The sequence below is a fragment of the Panthera leo genome, chromosome D2 (assembly GCF_018350215.1).
Source record: "Panthera leo isolate Ple1 chromosome D2, P.leo_Ple1_pat1.1, whole genome shotgun sequence".
NCBI classification, from domain to species: domain Eukaryota; kingdom Metazoa; phylum Chordata; class Mammalia; order Carnivora; family Felidae; genus Panthera; species Panthera leo.
Window position 1 is genome coordinate 11,005,068 of NC_056689.1, and position 24,351 is coordinate 11,029,418.

Consider the following 24,351-nt stretch of genomic DNA (forward strand, 5'->3'; position numbering starts at 1 on the left):
GGAAATTAAATCATCTATTCGTTCCACAGTCTACCAAAGGGAAAAAAATGCACAAAAAACTTTCACTGTCAAGACTGTACACAAAGCTAATAACAAATGAAGGAGCAAATAAATAAAAGGCAGATCATTTGTAATAATTACCACGCTCATGTGTGATGGCTGAGGAAAGGAGGACAGTCAGTACATTTACAGGTGAAAGAAAAGGAAACGGGGAAAAAATAAGTTGAGATGTTGGTTTTGTCTTGCTGTTTGTAAGGAAATACAATAGAAAACGTGTTAATCAGTTTGGGCAATTATTTGTGTGTGTTGAAAAAGAATAAACAAATCAAATCAACCTCCTACTGACAGATGTGACTAATTCTCGCGTCAGAATGGTCATTCTCACCCAGCTATTTCTGATTCGGGACTCACGAATGTCATTCCAATCCGTAGCTGGTTGATGAAGGGTAGGAGACCCTGTAAAGCTAACCTTGCACAGCCACTATTCCTGTGCGGATATGAACAATGGCAAAGAATGATGAATGCAATTGTGTTCAGAGCCTCTGGAACATCAGGTAATAATTGCAGGGAAAATTGAAACTGATTTCTAACTCTGAGACAGGAAGTCCCACTTTGGACAGAGAATTCATCCCTTTTAGGCACTTTACAGCTAATGGGAGATGCCCAGGCTTCCTGGAGACTCTAGAGGCAGGCAGGTAACGGGCTCTGAGATTTGTAGGGGCTCTGAGCTCTCTGGATGGGGCCCTCGGGCCAGTGTTTTCACTGTTGACATAAACCTAAGTCATCAAGAGATTTGGCTGCATATTCATTTCAGAAAATTTAAATAAGTTTACAGTGCTGCTGGCAATTTTTTCTTAAAAGTAGCTTACACAGGTAACTGTAAGGACTAATTCTGGATGGTGGAATCTATACATTCAAATGTCAACAAGAAAATAAAAGCACACAGGAGCTGTAGTGTAGCAGCAGCATTAGAATATGTATAACTGATAATTTTTTTTTTAATTTTTTTCAGGGTTTCTTTACTTTTAGAGAGAGATAGAGAGTGCAAGCGGGGGAGGGACAGACATAGGAAGACAGGGATCCGAAGCAGGCTCCAGGCTCTGAGTTTTCAGGACAGAGCCCGACATGGGGCTCGAACTCACGAACTGTGAGATCATGACGTGAGCCGAAGTCGGACGCTTAACCAACTGAGCCACCCAGGCGCCCCTATCATTGATAATTCTTAAAAAACAGTAAGAAATATGCAGCTAATCCTTTTACCTAATGTGAACACAAATATATGCAGAAATAAGAGAGATTAGTTAATTCTAAAATATTTCAGAAAGGTAAGCAGACTGCAAATGGCAGATAGGATAAAATTTAGTTTTTGCAAAAAGAAAAATTTAGTTTTTGCAACAAGATTAGTTTTATCAAAGATCCGATGTGCCAAAACTAATGCATTGATAATATGACCACTGCAAACTAGACCAAACAAACAAAAACAGATCAACACACAGGGCCTCATTGAAACTAAATTAATTGGAAAAAATGTCAAACACAAAAGAACAAAAACAAATCGAGACAAAAAATATTGAAGATTTTTTTCCTAATACTAAAAACGAATGTGCAGCAATAGTTATTTCTGCTTTCACTGTAGTATATACTAATTTTTCTAGTTTATACACACATTTACAGAGAAAAAAGTCTAAGATTATGTGAGTCATTATATTTGTGTGCATGTGAATTAAGTGATCAGAATTATTTTAACATTAAGAATTACTCCTTAATTTCTTTCATCAAATTTGGACTTGTGAAGACATAGGGATGTATGAGATACAAAGATATCTGTGCTATAAGGGAGGAGACTGTCAGAATAGTGGTCCATCAGAGGATCTCAAAGTGTCACTTTCCTAAGGAGACCAAGGAATCTGAAGATTTGGCAGTTTGCCAAAGTGGCCAAAAAAAGTCCAATATCCTCTAATTTGGTTCATCCATACGCTTTATAATTTCACAGATGATTCTCTTATAAGGGATCTTGTTCTACTAACCAACTAGGGGAAAGGCCAATTACAATAGGTCTGGAACAACAAAGGAGTTAACAGTCAACTGGGAAAGTTGGGTTTTGGGTATGATTTGAGTGAGTGCCCAATTGTGAACTTTTAAATGAGTCACATAAGCATTTTGGCCATGTAAAAATAACCCTACATCTCTCTGTTTTGCAAAGATAATTGGTAACTGACTCATCTCGGGAAAGGGGGGGAGAGGGGACAGGTGACCCTTTTAGTTTAAGTGACTGATACCTGATCCTTCTTCCGTGACCATTCCAAGTCCTTCAGCTTTGTTCTGCCGCTCAAATGCATTTAGGTCGAGGACGCTACAATAGCAGGGAGGAAAACGCTTAGAGGACGAGAAAATTTTCTTTCTTCAGGAGAGCAAATGTGTACAAGTTCTATATCATGAAATGTGAACCAAATATTAACATACACTGAAGACATACCCCAATTCAATGTCTACCAACCATATTTTCCCAGGAGCAGCCCAGTCCCTCCCCAGGGCCTGCAATGAAATGATCCGTGGGCGAGGCAAACAGAAGGCATTAATGGGTTTCGACTTTGGGAGTACATTGTAATGTTAGCAGACACACTGAAATGTAATTATAATAATCATGTTTTCCCAGAAGGAATAGCTTATTACACTAACTATCTGTCAGATTCCTTTGTCAGGTGCTGTCTGAGTGATTTTAAATACTGCAAAAAATAGAAAATGATGACCATAAATGAGGTTAGGGATCATTTGTTTAGGGAAAATGAGAAGTGGTCCACAAGCTCCCAAAGAAAACTAATTAGAATTTCCCTTTTTCTCTTTTAAAATGCACACACTGCTCATTTTCAAGTGTGCAGCATATACGTTAATTCTCCAAGGTCCCTATTTAAGAATAGGGAAGACTATTAAAAGACATTACTAACGCTGAGTAAGTTAGCAATTACGACATTACTAACACCTAACAACAAGGCAGGAAAGAAGGCACCATCAATTGTCCTACTTTGATGTGTACTGAATCACTAAAAAATATTCTGTGTAGAATTACTGTCAGTAATGTTAAACAAACACCTTGAAAGACACAACCACTTAGTAGAGCCGGAACAAGGAAGGAGCGGGCTTACCTGCACGACTGCATCAGGCCGGCAAGGCTCTGAAAGAAACCCACGTCCTTCTTCTCCTTGAGATAGTCAAGCATTTTCTAGGGGTAAATATACAAACCACACGGCCACTGAACACAAGGCTTATTTTTTGTTAAGCAAGAAACATCAAAAACATGGTTTTTGTTCTGGAATAAAGACTTTAAAAAATTAGTGCATATGAAAACGACTGTCATCTTTACCACGACATGGTGACCAAAACGTCAAAATGAGATAGCTGCACGTTTCAGTGTCGGCAGTATATACAGGTGGCTTGGAACAAGACAGCTGCTTTACATAAACATCATAAGCACCATAAATATCCATGGAAATAATACTCTCAACTCTTCTAGTCAATCTTTAAGGATGTGAAGATGTAGACACTTAGTTCAAGTTTACTGGGAAGAAGGCCCACCTGGATGCTAGTCAGAGATTCCCATACAAAAGCTGAGTTCCTTATTTTTTTTTTTTAACGTTTATTTATTTTTGAGACAGAGAGAGACAGAGCATGAACGGGGGAGGGTCAGAGAGAGAGGGAGACACAGAATCCGAAACAGGCTCCAGGCTCTGAGCTGTCAACACAGAGCCCGACGCGGGGCTCGAACTCACAGACTGCGAGATCATGACCCAAACGGAAGTCGACCGCTTAACCAACTGAGCCATCCAGGCGCCCCAAAATCTGAGTTTCTTAAAAGGCATTATAATCCATGTGGTGTGACTACCATATGCTACTGTCTATAAGACATTATTTGTCTATTATAGACCTATGTATATAAGACAGAAATTTAGTTTCCATTTTCATGGTCTCTAAACCCAAGCAATGGTAGCAATCATCTGACCGCTAAATGTTTCTTCTCTTGTCAGAATGATGTCCAGTCTCTGTGCCCAAAATTGTGATGAAACACAAACGTAAAAAATGCTAAAGCAGTACATGGCTCCACCCTCCTAACTCTTGTTGTTGTTTTGTTTTTTGTTTTAACACTTATTTCCTTTTGACAGACAGAGACAGAGCACGAGTAGAGGAGGGGCAGAGGGAGGGAGACAGAGAGTCGGAAGCAGGCTCCAGGCTCTGAGCTGTCAGCACAGAGCCCTACCTGGGGCTCGAACCCATGAACCCTGAGATCATGACCTGGGCCAAAGTCAGACGCTTAAGCAACTGAGCCACCCAGGTGCCCCTTAACTTATTATTATACACTAAAATGAAACAGCTATTTTCAATGTAGATGAAGTAAGTGTTGGAAGTTTCAAACAAGAAGTACATACAAGATGATAAAATGATAGGAGGCACACCAAAGGTTTCAAGAAAACAAAGATACTGCTCTTCTCTGAATCTTGAATAGATGTGAATAATTGCTATCACCAGTGTTGTCTGAACGGGACTTGGCCGAACAGTAAGTTTTGGTAGTCATTTTCCCCCCAAGATTTGACTAACAGCTACCAAATATGTCAAGGCTGTGCACACGCACACACACACACACATACACACAGTATATGCATATGTATGTATGTATGTACACATACATAAAAATAGGAACACGAAACACCTAGCCATTTTCTGGGGAGTGTGATAACTTACTGGTCTAATAAAACGTATAGCACTTATTCATTCCTGGATCTTTTAAACACAAGCAATGTAGCTCAGAGAATTAAAGTGGGGCAGTAGAATATGTACCTGAAGGTTTACAGAAAAAAAGAAAAGGCCTGTATAGACAGGAAGTGCATATATTATATGATTTCTCACGGCTACTTCTGACTCCAAGGATTTCTGAATCTAAATGCTACATCATTAAGAACTTTTAAAGTAAAACATAAATCAAGGGGAATTTGTTAACTATTATGGGGAGATTAAATAGATTAAATAGATTTTCTTTAGATTTTCTTTTTTTTCACATCATGTAGTCATTTACTATAGAAATGAAAACGGGACATCTGTAAATAGGATGGGGGAAAAAAAAGACATCATTATTTTCACAAAGTTGTGATGGAAACAGCGTTCCATTCAACTATTAATGTAAGCAACAAACACGGGTCAGATTAGCAGTAACTCTGACGGTGTCACCAATAGAAATTCCAGAGATTTTCATCTCACATCACCTGGACGAACCATTTCTTCTCAATAATTCGACCAAGTACTACATCTTTCATTTAAGGAGTTCATAAAGAAGCACAAATGAATTTACTAAAAAATGTGTTTATAATGCTCTGAAAATCACATTTCAGTATTTTTGGTTTCTCTTAGAAACGGTGTCGTTTTACTTTGTGATTTAAAAAAGTCAAACCAAGAGGAGTCCAGACGCTTCACTAAGCTGTCAGAGGCATTAAAAAGAAAAAGTTAAGCACCCCAGATGACATTATGTACTCCTCCAGTCCAAAAATATAATGATTATATTTGCAGGAGGAAAAAAAATAGAGTACACAATTTGAGAAAAGTGTACAAACGAATTTTTCAGCTATTCTGGGTTGCCAACTTAACCTAGTCCCAAACTTCACCAACCCAAAAGGCAACCTTCAAATTTTCTCTGCTTTCCTTAGACTCAAAGATCTTCTGGGAACATATACAGGGCTTTGTCCCACTGTCATGATCCTGGGGCTCCCAGAAACCTGAAGTCAAAGATTCCAAGGTTTTCACTAGCCTTCCCTTCTTTTCCTTCCAACAGGGTAGCACTTTCCCTGCCTCACCAAAACTTACCCAAGAAAGAATAATTATTAGTTCCATGTTCATAAACTGTTTTTTCTCATACAGAAGCCAGTATAGAAAAATATGAGATCAATGTTAGTTTTAGAATAATACGGTCTGCTTAACTCATGTTTTGTTTTGCTGTTTTTCAATTAGCGTAAGAATTCTTTCTGAGCTCACAGCCACAACTGTAGGCCATGTGAGTAGTGTCCCCAGGGGTGTGCAGTACAGAGCCTGTGACAGTCTGTTTCTGAGAGTTTTTTAAATCACTCAAACATTCTGATTCTAACAAACTCACAGACCTTGGCCTTCAGTGGGATATAGAGATTATACCCTTTGTCGTAACTGGTTGAAGTCATTAAAATTCAGCCCAGATCACGTCTAACTTCTTAACAGGACATAGCTACAAAACTTGGCTGGGAAGAGGTTTTTTTCATGCCCTGAGAGACTATAATTACAACTAAAAATATTTTAAACAGTGTATTCTGTTTCCATGTTAACCAAGACATAGGCTTCTCACCAAATATACCACAAAATCCTGAGAATCAACTTGTAAGACATGTAACACTGTAAAACATATCGCCCAACTAGGCTCCTGAGGTAAGAATATTAACTTTTCCCCCCACTATTAAAACAAACCATTTTATGCTAATTCACATGAAATGCAGGTTGCACACCATGTGATAGGACTTCTCAAGAGAGTCAGTGCCTCGCATGGCAGGGTGCTATCTACATGTTTGAATGCTGGGACTGATGGCCATGAAATAAAGGCATTATTTTACACAGAAATGAAAAATTGTACAGCCAATATTGCTTTTAGGATGACGAAAATAACTCAATGGGATGACAAGAGGGTCCCTCTGTTTGAAGAGTACATTCTGTGGATGCCTTCAAGATCTTACCTGCTGAACTGTGGAGTTCCCGCCATTTAAGATTGCAATTCCAAGTTTCAAAGTCGCCGCTACCATTGGTCCAGTATCACCTTAAAAATATAAAAAATGGCGTTCCTTATATCATTTCGCCCACTTCATTAACCATTTCTGTCTCAAAACGTATACTTTTAAAATTAATATCACCCCCCCCCACAAATCTGTATAATGGAGTAGGACTGACTGACTTACAAGTCAAAAAATACTAAACGAGTAATAATGCTTATTTTGCCAGCAGTGTTTTTACTCAATCTTGTGGAATTTATCTAAGAATTGAAACTAGATGAGGACATTGAAGAAAAAAACAGAAACAACTTATTTTTAAATACACCTAAAACTGTCAAGATTTAAAACTAATTGTGCATATTAAAGTAATATTGAAAAAATAAGGGCTACCTAGAATTTTAAGGAAAATTCCTCTCTCTCCTTCTCTCCTCCATATATATATATATATATATATATATATATATATATATACACACACACACATATATATATACATATATATGTGTGTGTGTGTATATATATATATATATATATATATTATTTGAGAGAGAGCACACATAAGCAGAGGAGAGGGGCAAAGGAAGAGAGAGAGAAAAGAGAGAGAGAAGAGAGAGAGAGAGAAATGAATGAATGAATCCCAAGCAGGCTCCAATGCAGGGCTCAATCCCACAACCTTGGGATCATGACCTAAGCCAAAATCAAGAGTCAGGTGCTCAACTGACTGAGCCTCCCAGGCACCCCCTCTCCCCTCCATATTATGTTTGAACAACTTTTATAATTTTCATTTTAGCACTTTTTATCTTACTGTGTTTATAGTATTGCTTTATTAGGATGACTGCCTAATTTGAAGTAAGTCACTCAAATAATAATGACAAAATTTATTCATTTATATTTTTAGTAATCTCTACACCCAACACGGGGCTCAAACTCATAATGCTGCGATCAAGAGTCACATGCTCTATGGACTGAGACAGCCAGGTGCCCCAATAACGATAAAAATTTAAATCCAACCAGTTGTCTACCCTTAGTCTATTTTACTTTTACATTATCCACCTCTACTTATCTTAGAAATACAATAATAAAAATAACAGAAATAGAAATAATAATAGAATAAGAGAAATACCTTAGTGATCTGGGAGAGGGGTGTTTAATAAAGTTTTATTAGAACTCAGCCACACGGCTCGTTTACGTATTGTCTCTGGCTGCTTCCATGCTACTATGGCAGAGTCGAAGGGTTGTGACAGAGACCCACGGCCAGGAAAGCCAAAAATATTTACTATCTGGCCTCTCACCGAAAACACTGACCCACCCCTGATTTATTGTGTCACGACAGAATTTCCAAAACTTAAGGACCAGAAATAAAATAAATATTTGAATAAGATTCTGAAAAAAAAAATCCACATTGGACTGGGTTAATGAGAGCCTGCATTTCTGAAGTCACCTGACCTAGGGATGAACAAGAGATTCAGGGACTAGATAAGTCAGGAGGAGTTAAAGAGGGGTGCTCCGAGAGACTGAAGGGGTGTGAGGGGGGCAGCGAGCCTCACCTTTGCTGGCACTGATGGTCTGTAGCACCATCTCAGCAGCCCCGCGGTCATGGAGCCTGGCTTGCTGGTACAGAAGCTTCTGCTTCTCCATTTCTTTTTCCTGAACACAAATCCCAACCATTTATGTTGCGGCTGTCATGAAGCACAGCAGCTTTCTACAGACCATATTTTCAGTCATCTCTTCATGTATGGGCTCTATGACAACATCATGGACCATTTCAACACCAACAATGTTATTCAACAGATGTTAACAATATTCAACTCTCGGTTTTGCCCTTTATATTTTTCTCGGTATACTTTTGGTACTGGCTTATCCGGATGGATTTTCTCAATTTTAATTGTTGGATTAGTCCAAAGCCTGTATCACAGTTTTGAAGTACTGAACTTCATCACTGAAACGTGCACTTTCTGAACGATACATTTGTGCAGAAGTCTGTCACGTTTTTAATCATCTCCCATGCCATGGCCATAACTTGATACTGCTCAGCAAATGGCTCGAGTTGCAAGTTATCACTAAATGACAGGAAAACATGAACTGAGACGTGTTGGAGTTTAAGCAAAATTGAAAGCGGATATGAATAAAAAAGGTAGGCTTCAACTAAGTAGCGGACTTAGGATACGCATCTCCCCGGTCACCCCCCCCCCCCAAGAATAAAAGAAGCAATGTGCCTTTATATTTTGTATTCTCGGGTGGTAACAAACGATACTGCATGGTGCTGCTCGAGCAATGGCTGGGGTTTGGTTCTTTTCCACTGAGACTACCACTGAAAACATAAAGAAGAAAATAAAAATAAAATATAAAGGCACAGCAAGTTCAAGACTGGTAGGATCATTCACTTGAGCTATCCAGTTCGCTGGAGAATTGAGACGGAACTAAGCAGTATAAGTTGCAAAATGGAAGTTGCATAGAGCCCTAGGACAGCGAGTCCATCAAATGGCGTGGTAGAGAAGCTTAGTCAATGGGACATGAAACAGTCAATTAGTATCATGTCCATAAACACAACGGCCAAAACATATATGACCTAAGAGCAGGAAGAGCCGCAGCAGAAGTAGCCAGAGTGACAGTTTGCTGCCATAAACTTTCCATCCAAAGTACGGAAAATAGACACAGGAAGATGGAAGAGGTTTAAAAAATGAAGGCTTGCTAGTTACAGAATATGAAAAAGAAAGTAAACTAAAAGGAGGAGGGGGGGAAGAAATGGGCTCAAACAAATGAAAAAAAAAGAAACCTTCAAATCAAAAGCAACCAACACAGACATTTATGCTGTTACCAGAGAGTTCTCGCCGAGGCTGGCAAATTTGTTTCTTAAATCTTTGATAATATCGTGCTGCGAAAACAAAATTGATCAGGGTTTTTTTTCACACTATAGTTAGAGCTCCTGTGGTTAACGTTTTATTTTTTTTTTCTTAAATTATGTGATAGGTCTAAATGGAAGCAGAGAAAAGAAAAAAAAAAGGCAGCTTTGCTTCATATGTATAGCCATGCTAACATCTAAAAGGGTTGCCTTCATGTTTAAACCTCTTCCTGCAAAGTCAAGAACAAAACGAAAACAAAACCACACAGACACACAAAACCATATTGTCATTACAACACAGTTTCAGAAAAACTGAAAGACCCTTTCGCCTGCTCTTCAGGTGTGGTTTAAAATTGGTCACAGCAACATTTGATCCCTCCTTTTAGACCCAACAATCTTTCACGTTCTTCCTAAACTCTGCACTTGTGCTTCCCAGCGTAACCAATTCCTTTCGTGGAAGACTTTTTCAGTAAGACAGCGAGAAGACATTATTGGCCTAAGGAACCACCCTAGCATTTTCATCTACTAAAGAGGCAAGGGAGTTAGAAAGACTGATTCTTCTACTAACCCAATAAAATGTATGAAGACAGTCATCAGGAAAAACCCAAAGAAGACAGAAGATAGCAGCGTGCCGTATATTCTTGAGGGGGGAAAAAACAAACGAACAAAAAATAGAAAACCCTTTGCTGTTTGTGCTACAAAAGTAGGTGGACCAGCTCGAAGATCTGCCAGAACAATGTACACAATACATTCTAGATCCTGGTATCCTCTGCAGTAACTGAAATCGCGCCTGATGGATGAAGGTCAGAGGATCAAGAGACAGAGAATATTCAATTGCCTTCTTGAAAAAAAAAAAAAAAAACTCCCTGGGTAGAGATCACCCTCATTTTTCTCACACGGCATCTAAATTTCAATATTAATAAATACTTCAGGGGAGATGATGATTCATCTGATACAACTACTGACCTAAAAAAGATACACTGATCTAGAAGCAGGAAAGCCATACTTCATAAGGAGGGATCAGGTCAACCTCTAGGCTTGAATTTCTTCTTTGTCAGATTGAGTTGGAGGCTTTCTCTTCGGAAGGTATTTAATATTATTTCTTTCTGGTACTTTGTCCTTTGAGAAGTGCTTCCTGGGTATGTAATTTAATCCCTCCATTGGAAATTTTATCACAGTGTAATAAAATAAAACCTTGAAAGCTAAACCCGGAAGTTTTCAGACAATAAAATGATGGATTATGTGGAAAGAAAGAAAATTATTTCATTTCAACCTCACTGCAGATTAGTTTTTCTAAGAAAACTGAAGATAGGTCTTTTTAAAGAATTTTACTCAGGGAAACAGCACCCGAAAAGTAGCTTTTTAAAGCATCTTTTTAAGAGTAGGGTCCTGTCCCATCCCAGATTCTGCCTAAACTGCCACTGAGTCTTAAATAAACATTATACCTTCTACTTTAAGTTCAGTCTCTAAATCATTCTGTCTAAGGTTACAAAAGAAGGTTGTGGGGAGGAGGAGGTCCAAAGTTTCAATTTTCCCCTAGGCAAAAAGTTCTGATTACCAAGAGCAACCAGGAATTATCAGCTGTTTTCCTCAGAAGATTGCTATGAACCTTTTCAAGGTCAATAGTGGTAATAAATCAGACCCATGATCAAATAGCAGGCATTGAATGAAAGTATTCAACATCATGACTGCATTTAGTATGACTGAAGTTTGTAATAAAATATTAAGATTCTTCCATTTTTTCCTAGAGTGCCTTGCGTTTAGCATTTGATGGGGGGGGAGGGGAGGGGAATTGAAAGGCCTGAAGAAAAAAATCATCCATTCAGTTCTTCAACAACTTGTCTTACAGGAGAAAAATACGGAACTTAAAAAAAAAAAATAAATTACAACTGCCCCTTGCTTCTTGATGGATAAAATAGTTTATCCCTATGATGGAGATGAAAGATATTTTAAAGTAAAGTAGGTCAGCCTTTTGAGAGCAAAACTTTTACACTGAAACTGACGGACCCCTCCTCGGTTATGTGGGCATTTGGGGCCGCGTGGACATCCCAGCTACAGTCAGTACATAACGCCACAGGAGCCCAGTTGGCTTGCCTTTTTTTGTTTTTTCTCTTTGCATTTCCAAGCATTCAGCAACTGCTGAAAAGGTTTTCATAATGTTTTCCTCTTCAGCTGCATGTAGAGGCTAGTTCTGAGTTTTCTAAGAGCTGAACTCTTTCTATATATATTTCCCATAATTTCATAATAAGTCAACCTTACCTATTCTTATTTGGCACCTTAAGAGTAGTCACAACCTACAAGGTGATGTTGAATCTCAACATTATAAGAAAAAGAAGACGGAAATTTAGAAGACTCAATTGGGTGACTATGGGGGCAAGAGCAAAAGGCAGTGAGATGCTAACCCTTTGGTTTACAACACAAACAGGCCAACTCCGACTAAGGGAACACAAAAATCTAGCTGGGAGTCATGTTCTACATTTCAATTATTTTTGTTCAGTATTCCAGTTTCTGAAACTGTAGGTTGGCCACATTTATAAAGAGTCGACTTGCAGTCCTAGGAAAACACTTTAGATTATAACTCTAATAACAATGGCCCCCCACATTTATAAATTTTAAATTTAATTTCTTAAAAATTAAATGAATGTATATGGAGTTTCCTAGAAGAAAGTCTCCATGAGACCAGGGGCTAAGAGACTTGTCTGCCTGTTTTAACCACAAGGATTCATATACTACAGATCCAGTAATGTTCCCTGCACATCACAGGTGTTCAAGGAAATGTGTGGAATGAATTGCAGAACTAAACAGTGTGGCAACAGGTAGCATGTACAACTGATCTGAAATTTTACAAATGCTATCTTTTCACGTGAAGAGCTACAAAGCTAGTACAACGTGGACGTCTCTTTTTGTCCATTTTTGGTACCTGGTCAAAGAATTATACACGTACAAATACTCATTCTCAAACTGTGGTTTTTAGCTCATTTCATTTGCTGTCTGTACCTTTATTTCCCATTCTCTTTGTTGCTGAATATCGAATAGTATAATAATCTTCCAAAGTTCTGCTTTTCAATAGGATGGGCATAGTTTCTAATGTTTTCTCTTTAACAACAACAACAAAAAAAATGAAGAAAAAGAAAAATATGCTTTCACCCAAAGCAAACTTTAAATGCCACATTTTTTATTAATAGGTGATCAGAGATGACAGAAACACTAAAACAGAGAAATGTCGTTCAGTTAATGTGTTGGAGGTCTGAAGTTTAGATGTGCTATATGGTATGATCATGGCTTACTTCTTCCTTTAGCATTTATACTCCCATACTTGTTGAAATATTATTTCCCTTGGATTCAGCATATTTAGAACTAACCACTATGATGCGGAAGCAATAAAACCCAGCCGCATTGAAATAATTATCTATTTCAGGGACCTGTTGGCAAAACGTATACTACATCTCACACACACACACAAAAACTCCATCAACAAAATATAAAGTGGCGTGGGGGGTGGGTGGGGAGAATGAGCAATTCTAAAATCAGAAGGTATCAAATTAGCAATGTTAGATTAAGTTATCATGAGAGGGAATGTGGTTTGTCCTGAGCACAAAATTGATTTAGAACAGCGTTCATTTACCCATTTGGTTGCTTAAGCCTTAAAAGCATCAAATACTGCCTTGAAGACAGAAGGAAATGCTATGCAGTCCCACTAGCCTGATGAAAGAGAGAACAAGAAAAATAAGGTGATTGGCGGTCTCTAATAATATGGAGGTATGGTTAGATCACGAAGGTCCCAGAGTGTTGGAAAAATTCATGGGAAAAGGGAGAAGTTAGAATACATTTTATCATAGAATGGATCATGACAACTCATTATCTGGGTTTTGACTTCTCTCAGTGCTAGTTGTTTTAAGGGTCTATAATTCTAAGTTTTCACAAATGATTACTGATCCTTCCCCAGATCAACTCTTGAGAAACAGATGTACTCGATACAGTCTTGAATATTACCTGTTCAGCTGACAGAGGGCTTTTTCTGGAGACTGTCTTACAAGGATACACAGTCCTTCTGTTATTCCAGACTCTGGGTACTTATCCTGTGCTCAGCCACCTTCAGATGTCACCTGTACATCTGGACTTTATTGTATATGTTCTCAAATAATTACTTATACTGAATTTCTGAAGACCTTTATCATTATATCACATGCTGTCCTTTTCACGAAGATCCTCAGGAATTTTTGTTTCTCCCAAAGAAGATGACTATGTTTATTTAATTGATATAGTGAACTGTGAAATTTATGTGATAGAATGTGGACTCCTGGAAAGCTCATCGTAATCAGTAATGCTGACCAACTCCAGCAAATTAGCAAGACTCTAAGGCATGGGTTTCTGGATTAATCTCATTCTTAGAAGGCTCCATGTGTCCCTGAACCCCTATTATCCCTCAACGCTTTTCCCTTTTTTATCTAACTGTATCAGGTATAATTGTGTGATACTTTGAATACCAACTAACTAGAATTTAAATAAAAACTTGAAACAAACAAAAAATACCAAAAAGGTAGAGACAGGTATACATGTACAGAAGCTAAGCTATTTTCTACAAAACATTTTTAATGTGACATTTCTATTCTAAAAACTATGAAGTTTATTTTTTTTCCACTCCTCCACAAAAGATTGGAAGAAAAAGTAACAAAAGTTTGCATGCTTCTATCCATATTCTTGCATTTAGATGAATTATGAGATTTCCCTGAAAAATTAAAAGCACTCACCCATGAAAAGCAAATCAACACTTTTAAAGCTGGGTGTGACCCCTGAGAACATCTAGTTCAAAACAGAAAAAGCTGAGGCACAGAGTAATTTAAATATGACCACTGAAGGTCACCTGGATGAGAACCCAGGTCTCCTGTCCTGTGTAGTTCTGTGTTCACCCTCCTGGGAAAGTTTCTCTAAGGGCTTCCTCGGCTTGATTTTATACGAAGGTAGAATTGATTAAAAGTAATAGTAACAACAAATACCTATAGAGTTTGTTATGTGATAGTCAACGTTGTGAGTGTATTATATGTGTGAACTAATTCGCTCCTTACCACAGTCCCATGAAATAGAATCTATAATCAGCCCCATTTTATAGACAGGATAATTGAGGCTTAAGATCACACAGGTAGCTGGTAGAGCTGGGATTCAAATACAGGTGGCTCATTCAACTGATTCTGCTGTTACGCATCTGCTGTACATAATGCAGTCAAGCATAAACCTCAACTGAGATTATTTTTAAAACACCAGCACATGAAGTCAAACTGTCATGCGCAGCAAAAATGCACAATTATATGTGTAAATGTATATTCCATACAGTTTGCTATTTAGGTGCAACACCCAATATGCACGAGTCACCATATACAATATAGAGGACTGTGCTTTCTAGGAACTTTCCTCATACCAGGACTGTACTCCATCCTGCCCCATACCCCTTTCTCTCCAAGACTTGGCAATTTGCCATACTTCTGAGACAGTGGGCCCTAGAAACGGCTCACAGCATTACTGTGGTTATGAAACCTGGCTCCTGTCATCACTACCACCCACTGAGGAGGCCCCACGCCCATGTATACAGAGGCTGTAGTGCCTGAACACGGCTGGACCCACGCTGGCTTTGGCTTCCCAAAGGGTGCATGAAAAATCTGCTTATCATCAGGAAGTATGAAGAAATTAAGCCCCTGTAACCAATAACAGGTAGGAGGTGGGACAGAACCAGTGCTCATCCTTCGTCCCCATTAGGCACTGTTCCAAGATGCATATGGTCATTCTAGGGCCATCTGACATCACTGTTGAATAGCTGTGGTCAGCTCAAGAATGCACTATCTTGTATTTGCTCTCTCTCCTTCCTTAGATCATCCATTCTCCTTTGCCCCCACTCTTACCTTCCCTGGGATTGTAACACCCCTCAACCCCAATAAAGTGTTAGCACATAATCTCTTTGCCCTGTTTTCCAAGGAACCTGGGCTAAGACATGGGGGTATTACTTGAGATCGATGATTTCAGTATATAACAGTGCCGTTGGCGGGATGCAGCCAGAGACATGAGAACAGTGGCCATCAAAATTCCTTATCCCTTCTCTATGATTCAATAGTACAATGAGCAACTCAACACTTTAGCCTGCGTTTGGGGTACCACGGTGCTTCTGCGGTAGAAACAAAGCAACTATAAGTTTACCTGATAAAAAGAATCATTGTTTCAATGTTCTAGATCCAAAGCTATATCTTTGACTTTTTATATTTAAGGGTTGTCTTTGGTAAGACTTGGGGAACCCTTCTAATTTAAATTGCTTTGTTCCTATGGACAGAATTAAATGAACCCATTCAAAGATCGAATTATATACCTGCTGGAGGGTACATCTTATAGCCAATTCATTCTTGCAGGACTGCCAAAGAATGGAATTCTATTCAAAATTAGATCATTGGAGGGGCCAGACAAAGGCAATTTTATCACTGGGTACAGCTATATAGCATCAGACCTTAAAGACATTTGGGCCTAAATGGATTCTTCCACACTCAGTGATGCATATTTTGGAATATGAGCTGGGTACTGGTCTGAATTCTTTAGCAGGTACGATGATATTTTAGTTATGCCTGAGGCCCATCTGGGACAGAATACAAGTTAGTCTCCTAAAGCTTTTTAATACAGAATATCAACTCTGGAATAGGCATTTTTAGCATTTAAGAGAGTAGCAATTCTCTTTAATCAATAGTACAGAATAATAGGACCTCGGGGACTCAGCAGAGAATTCATCTGTGAATTAGAAATTGGGCATTTGCCAAAGGATGATGCAACTTGCCTAATATTTGAGAAAGATGGTTTAGAAGGCAAGTTAATGCTCCATTCCTCTGGCTTACTTAAGCTCCACTGTCATTAATTTGGAGTTTTATTAAGAAATAAATCTATATTATAGTACCTTAATATTCCACAGAAATCCTTCCATTGAATTAGCATTTAATGCCACACGCTCAGAGTTTAGAGAACAGCATTAGAAAAGCAGCAGCCATCTGGGGGACGTTTCTGTGTCTTTTGCAAAATCATAGTTTAAAAATGTGGTTTACTCTGGTACCAAATCTCTTTGTTCATCTAGGTGAAAAAACCCATCATGCTCAAGAGAAATGAAGTTATTTGACCTGCAACATTATTAATTTGTTATTATTGTTATTTGCTTTGGCATTTGAAAAATCCAAAGCTAAACAAAGTGTTCAACTATAGTAATAAGCATCTCAAGTAATTGCTAAAACATTTCTTCCCTTTCAGTTACTCTTGGCCTCTTCTTAAGATTTAACTGTCCTTTTGTGTAGTTTTAGTATTGAAGTAGTCCCAAATCTAAAAAGAGCTATATATAATAAACTAAATATGCAACAAAATTATTAAATAGTTACAGGAAGAGAATATTTACGTATATTATTGATGAAGCAGGGAATTGAATTATCAAGTTAAATCAAGCAAGTTTTAACATAATCGTATCAGCAAAACACACATGTGATGGAAAAAGAAAAGAGCTGTCAAATACTCAGCATTTTAGTCCCCACCTCCTGTGTTTAACATTTCTTAAACTTTACTTCACCCCTGCATGAAAATTTTCCCTATAATGCCATCTTTTAAAAAGACCTAGTTTCTTCTCAGTATCTTCACTGAATACTTACAGATGAAGAATTTAAGTAGAAATACACCAAATGTTAATAATTAGTCAGTTATGGGGATAAAATTAAACTATCACACACTTTAGGTTATTCCCAAATTTGTTTAACATCATTCGTTTTAAGAATTATTGAAACAGCCAAATAAACTTTCACATTTATTATATCTTGGATGAAAACTTCCACTCCTAGACTATCTCTAAGTGATGTTAAACAACCAGACACTTCAATGTAAAAAGTCTGGGAGATTACTAAATTCATAAAGAAAAAGTAATAATCCAGTTGTCTGGTCAATGTTCAGTGGTTCTGTTAGTATCACAGAGTCAACCTCAGACAAGAGTATCTTCATAGGCAACTGCTTTCATGTCTCTTTTTCAAATTGGTAAGAGTTCATATTGCTTACTCATGGAGTATGTATTTTGTGAAAAGTAGCATGCTATGCAAATTAGGCATATATAATAAATTACAGTCCTGAATCACATGGAAATACAGTAAAAAATCTGGTTAAGAGGTGAACATTCCCACATCTTGTCTATGGTTATGCACATGAATAAATGGCAATCATAAGCAACTTTAAAATCCTGTTTCGGAGGGGGGGCAGTTATACCTGGGGGTTTACATCTTCTTTCCTATGGTTAATTGCCAGGCTTCACCAGTATTTGAATGTCCTGCCAGTCATTCTTAGTCTAGGGCACGTAACCTCTTCCCTCAGGTCAGGCTCCATGCCTCACCTGATCTCTTGTCTTCGGTCTGACCTGAATCCTAGACAGATTCCACCACTAGCCATTCCTAGACTTCTGTTTTGAATAGGGAACTTTTCTTTTTTGAATAAGGAATCACCAGATTCGACCCTATTTACCAAACTGGATTTGCTTTTAGATCTCCCTGAAACTGTATTCCTCTCTCAAAGTAAGGTGGTTTTCTTAACCAGCAACACATTCCTGACCTTCCTTATCTACCCGTATCCCACAGATATCAATACACTCTTGGGGCATGAACTTTAGTGCTAGGAAATCAAATCTTTGGTTTCTGCTAGGAGGTCCCTTCATGTTTTCAACTCTCAATAATTCACAAGCATTATACCTGAGATAATCAGTGATAAAAACATAAATACCAGCTTAGTATCACACTCATTATTACCTACTACTTAAGCCCAGAATATATTATTGTCATATCTTACATGTCATTAACTATATTATATCCATCCAATTAGAGTTAAATCTGACAGCTGTATGAACTCAAATTTTTAAATTTATAAGGATCATAATGTACGAATAATATATTCTTCCAAATATAACAGTGAGTTAAAGTATTATCATTTGTTTCTTCTAAATAGATTCTTCATGACATTATAAATTCATTTTAACAGTAATTTTTTTTTAACTAAAGCCATGATGGGTATTTTTTCCCTGGGATCTTCTAATCAATTTTCCTATGAACTAGTGTCATGAAAATAATATGTAAGCTTAACAGGGTTCATAACAAAGGAAAATGGTTGTAATGCTAGATCAAGATGGGTTTTTTTGTTAGATAATGTTCCAAGTGCTCAGTTATTCAAAATATTAAGAGATAGAAGTAATCATCAAGTTGTTCCCTGTAATGAAATGCTGAAATCGACATTAAAATTGTGGAACAGCCTCTCTGATTACTAACTAGGGATATTACGAGCACAATGGGAAAGCAGGCTTCCTTCCAATCTCATCAGCAATGCCATTTGTCGCGTCTCTTTTCGAGTAACAAGACTCGTATTCAAGAAACATCAAGAGGGATGAGGCCAGAATGCTGTACTGAAAGACCCTTAGCTGAAAGGTAATCAGCTAAACGGCTGGCCTTTGACCCCAGCCCAGCATGCAGCCCAGGGTTCACATGTAGGATAACATTTCAATTATGAGTCATTGGAATGGCAAGAATAAATCTGCATCAAGGAACGGGCACCGAAGGGACCAATTGCATTAGAGCTACGAACTCATAGAAAGATTGCAAGACCTTTTATTACAAAAGAATCCAAGATGTTGGGTCTAACAAAGGTAAATGTCACAAGAAACCGAAACTCAGACCCAGACAAATACACACATATATATATAGTTTTACCTTGCTGCGTTGGGATCCTGTGACCTTAAGGAAGGATGAGGACAAGAAGCAAAATAGCAATAAACAATTGCTCGGAAGACAACTGACAGACCATAAATGGTGTGCACTTCAGAAAAAAACAGTATTATTTGCTGCTCAGAGCTCATTCGAATTTACCTCAGTTTCTTATCAATAAAGATGGATTTGAGAACAGAACATACATACTTTAGAAAAGATTATAGTGTCATGTAGGAAAATTAATCTTACAGCATCTTAGTCAGCAACAGTCACAGGGTATTCTCAGATTAGTTTTCGTACTTTCTACACATTGACTTCAATGCTGCAGAGATGCTGTATCGAATTGCTTCTGGAAGGGACACTACTCTTTGTCCACCCCTCAACCTCTACCTTTTTATGGGACCACTGTAATTAAGGACCGACTGCTGGCTACTAATCTGTTTACAGACTTCTGGCTCGAAATCCAGGTATGTAATAGGAAAAAACAAATAATGTAATCTGTTTCTTTCCACTTCATTTTTTTTTGAAAATTCTATAAAGAAAAAAAAAAGAAAAAGAAAAAAAAAAGAAACAGAGAAGGGGTGGTTAGCAACAACTCCTTTTTTTTTTCTATAGAAAACAAAAGTCAAGTCTAAATAAAGGGGGAAAATAATATTGACTTCCCTTCTGGCTAACTGATATTGAGCAGTCTTTCTAATATTTACAAGCTGAGAACATTGAGAAAATAATCATAGAATAGAACATAGCCCTAGGAATATACGCATTCCTACCTCATGCAAGCAAACTGCGTTCTGCACCACCATCTACATATGATCAGGAAATGAGTGACCTAATTGGGTTGAAGTCAAAAGAGGCTGAATCTTTTAGGAGTTCTTCAATTCAGAAGAAAATATCAAACCAAGGGTTTAATTAAAAACTCGATGTCATGTTGCTCTTCAGTGAGTATTTTCCTCACATGTCCGTTGGAAATTTCAGATCCCAACATTCACTGAGATGAGAACAATTTGAAGTGATCTCATCTCGGAAGGTTCTCAGGAACACTCATTCTGAACATATGGGTTTTATTGGATTATTTCATTACTCTACGTTCCTTGGTCTTAACTTTAGCAAATGTTAGGACTCAGATCTGTCTATCCAGCTTCTGACATGCAGTTCCTTGACACAATAAGCTGCAATAAGCCATGAAGCAAGAAACATAAATGTCAGTTATAAGCTATGAAACAATGTTTCAAAGTAGAAAAAAAAAAGACAAATCTAGAAAGATCCATCTTACTTCAAAACTCTTCACTTCTTCTTCACCATCATCATCTTCCTCATCATGACAACTCTGATACATGGAAAACATTAAAAAAAAGTCAGCAGGATTAGAATATGTTGAGGCAGGAGGTACAAAAGAATGTTGTGTAGAACACCAAATCATTGGTATTAATTTATCACTGACATTGTTTAAATGGATGTGTCAGATACAGTAAACGTGGACGGCATGACCAATGAATTCATGACCTACAAGAAAATGATACTGTGCTTTTACAAAATCAAAATATTAAATTGCCAATTTAAGTAATACAGATACATGCAATAATTGTGAATAAAATTAACAGAAAACATGTCCATTATCAAAGTTCATCTTGTAATCCTTTAAATTCATTTTTATTGTAATTGATCCAAAAGAGGAAATGAAATTCTAGCTGCTACTAATATTACTCTTTAATAGAAAAATAAGTAAACTATTCTATTATTTTGAGTTATTTCCCCAGAAATGATAAAGGAGGTATAGTAATCCATGCATACATTTTAATCTAATTCCCACAGCTAAAATTTTTGTTTGATAAATTGTGTGAGGACACAGAGGGTCTGCTTCAAATCCTAATGCTGCCAATTATTAGCTGTTTAGCTTAGGGCAAGTTTCCTTACCTCTCTGGGTCTCCCTTTCCTCATATTTAAGATGGGAATAAGAAAAAGAGGACCAGGGTTCCTGAGACGATTATATGAATTAACATATGCTAATGGTTTCCCACTTAGAAATAAGCGTCTGAAAATAATAAGCATTTAATACATCTCAACTGCTCCTATTATTATGGTTGACCAAAGGAAGCTGTCACTAGCCAATAGCTATGGCAGGTGAAAAACCTTGAGTTCTTCAATGTTAGATCATTCCAGCCTTTCTAAAGATTCCTCACGGTCGGCAAGCACTCAGTGTATCAGTGAAGTGAATGGTGGCAAGTAATTAAATATAAGCTACAAATCAGAAAAAATGCTTTCAATTCAATGATTGCCTGTATTTTGAGTAGAGAGATGAAGAGGGGGTGGGAGAGAAGGCATAGAATGTGATCCTCCTACCCACACAATAATATTCTGTTGTTCATTCAACAAATATTGACTCTCACCCTTTCCAATTCAGAATAAGACTGACAACGTGGTTTGCCAAGGAGAAAGTAAAGGGCACACAGACCTGTGACAATTTTGCTCTTTGGAAAAGGTGTTCAGTAGTGTGCTGCTCCCCAGAAACAAAGATGTGAATTATTTATTCAGAGGGTGGGGGATTATCTGCTAGGTGCTAATGCCACCTTGGCTCCCAGGTAATCAGTTCACCAGGAATTTTAAAAATAAGAACCCATGATGACTTCAGCAAAACATATCTGCAAGGCAAATCTGTGGTCATCCATAACTACTATGTATCTCATGTTAAACACAGAGGACTTTTGGCCTATCTGCCCTCTAAGATTACCAATGTAATATTTCACTCTTCTGCATTAGTAATTAGAAGTGAAGCATGGGGCGCCTGGATGGCTCAGCCAGTTAAGTGTCTGACTTCGGCTCAGATCATGATCTCGCAGCCCGTGGGTCTGAGCCCCACGCGGGGCTCTGTGCTGACAGCTCAAAGCCTGGAGCCTGCTTTGGAATCTGTACCTCCTTGTCTCTCTGCCTCTCCCCCACTTGCACTCTGTCTATCTCTCTCTCTCTCAAAAATAAATAAACATTAAAAAATTAAAAAAAAAGAGAAGTGAAGCATAGGGATTTTATCAAGTAACAAGCATGTTTGCTATTTAAGCAAATTAGAACACTAATATGAAATGTCTCTTACTGGAGAGTTTTAAATGATCTCCTATATAAGTTTTATTACCTTTAAAAATACCAAGAAGAAAAAAAAAATAGCAAGAAGAAACAAGTTACAAAAAAAAAAAAAAGGTTATTTATTTATTTATTTATTGAGAGAGAGAGAGAGAGCGCAAGTGAGCATGGGAGGGTCAGAGAGCAAGGGAGAGAGGTATCCCAAGCAGGCTCTGTACTGCCAGCCCAGAGCCCAATGTAGGGCTCAAACCCACACACCTTGAGATCATGACTTGGAGTGACACCAAGAGTCAGACATTCAACCGACTGAGCCACCCAAGTGCCCCTTGAATTCAAGAATATATTCAGAAAAATTGTCATTTTAGGTTATAACGATATACGCTTTTAAGCTATAAAAGTCATAGGATATGCTTGCTTTTAGAATTCCTTCAGGAATTTAGAGCTCTAGCTGACAGATTTTTTTTTTACAAAAGTTTTTAAGTAAAATAAACTACTTAATAAATCTTTCCATGAAAATTTAGTGAGATTTGCTCCAATCAGGTTAAAATTTGTGATTTTTAGGACCTATTAAGCCTCAATTTGGAATATACATCAAACCTATAAACGACTTTGAACTTCCATTGATTGCATATGTGGAGGGTATGCTGAGACTACAAGAAAACTACAACAGATCTGCAATTTTTTAATGTATGGGGAAGAAAACGAAGGATTCACATGTATACGAGATACATTTTTCAGTAGCAAATGGCATCCGTGTGATATATAGGGTAAGTAAATAGAGTTCTATTAGATGGTCCTAACACACAGGATTAGCTTTCTGCACCAAAATGACAAATTCTAGGCAAGGAGTGATGCCATATGCCAGGAAGGAAAAGGTGAATAAAATCCATACATAAAGGAGCAGAAGTGTGGAATAAGGGACTTTGAAATTAAAAAAAAAAGAAAGAAAAAAAAGAAAACTAAACTGGAGGATACTTTGGGCCATTCCAGCAACCAGATCGAAATTCACAATTGGTGATGAGAATCCATAAGCAGTAAGTAGGGCACTTCACACTGCCAGCATCTGCTGGGAATTTCTTTCTGCAAAGCAAGTATATTTCACACATTGTTAAGTTGCCCTTCTGTGCCATGCCTCAGAAGATGGAGGAGGCAAAAACCAGAAACTTTTAGCATGCATGTAAATCTAAAAGCTAATGGGTGAGGGGTGCCTGGGGGGGCTCAGTCGGTTAAGCGTCCGACTTCAGCTCAGGTCATGGTCTCACGGCTCATGAGTTCGAGCCCCGTGTTGGGCACTGTGCTGACAGCTCAAAGACTGGAGTCTGCTTCAGATTCTGTGTCTCCCCCTCTCTCTCTAACCGTCCCCTCCCCTCCACTCTCTGTCTCAAAAATAAATAAACATTAAAACAAAAAAATTTTAAAGCCAATGAGTGAGATCAAAGTGAGAGAAATCTCCTAAGAAAGTGACCCTGGCCTTTGATAATTTTAACCAACAAAGGATAGAACATTGGGCATAACTAGTATCTAAATATTTTATTATGTTAGTAAGAGAAGGACGAGAAAAGGATTTTCTCAGCCTGAAGCCAAAATAGTGGAAACACTGTTGAGTGAATAACTTATGATGGCAGCATTCTAGATACTTCCATATTGTTATCTTGTTCAAATTGGTAGGAGCATCCCATTAGAATGAAACAGCTTCAGACTGTTGAGGAGAGAGACTGGGTAGTAAAGAAGCATTCTGAGACTCAAGCAGGGGTGGTCATGATGACGACAATGGGGATGGCAACAGTAAGCTAATGTGGATGCACTAGAAATCCTCTGACACACTTTTAAAGGGGTGCTATACATGACAGAAGTAGACGGTTGGAGACACAGGAAAAGAAAAGAATATTAATCTCAAGTTTAAAATAAAGTGTGGCGTGAAAAAATA

General features: G+C 37.9%; 1 protein-coding gene across 1 annotated transcript in view; it reads right to left on the reverse strand.

The window, feature by feature from the left end:
* Nucleotides 1–24,351, reverse strand: part of RYR2 (ryanodine receptor 2) — a 765,551-nt gene that overhangs the window by 68,928 nt on the left and 672,272 nt on the right. The window contains exons 80-84 of the mRNA XM_042907783.1: nt 20,626–20,679; nt 8,318–8,417; nt 6,738–6,817; nt 3,144–3,220; nt 2,280–2,353 (exon numbers count right to left, since the gene is read on the reverse strand). Of these exons, the coding sequence (XP_042763717.1) occupies nt 2,280–2,353; nt 3,144–3,220; nt 6,738–6,817; nt 8,318–8,417; nt 20,626–20,679 (385 nt within the window). The remainder of the gene's footprint in view (nt 1–2,279; nt 2,354–3,143; nt 3,221–6,737; nt 6,818–8,317; nt 8,418–20,625; nt 20,680–24,351) is intronic.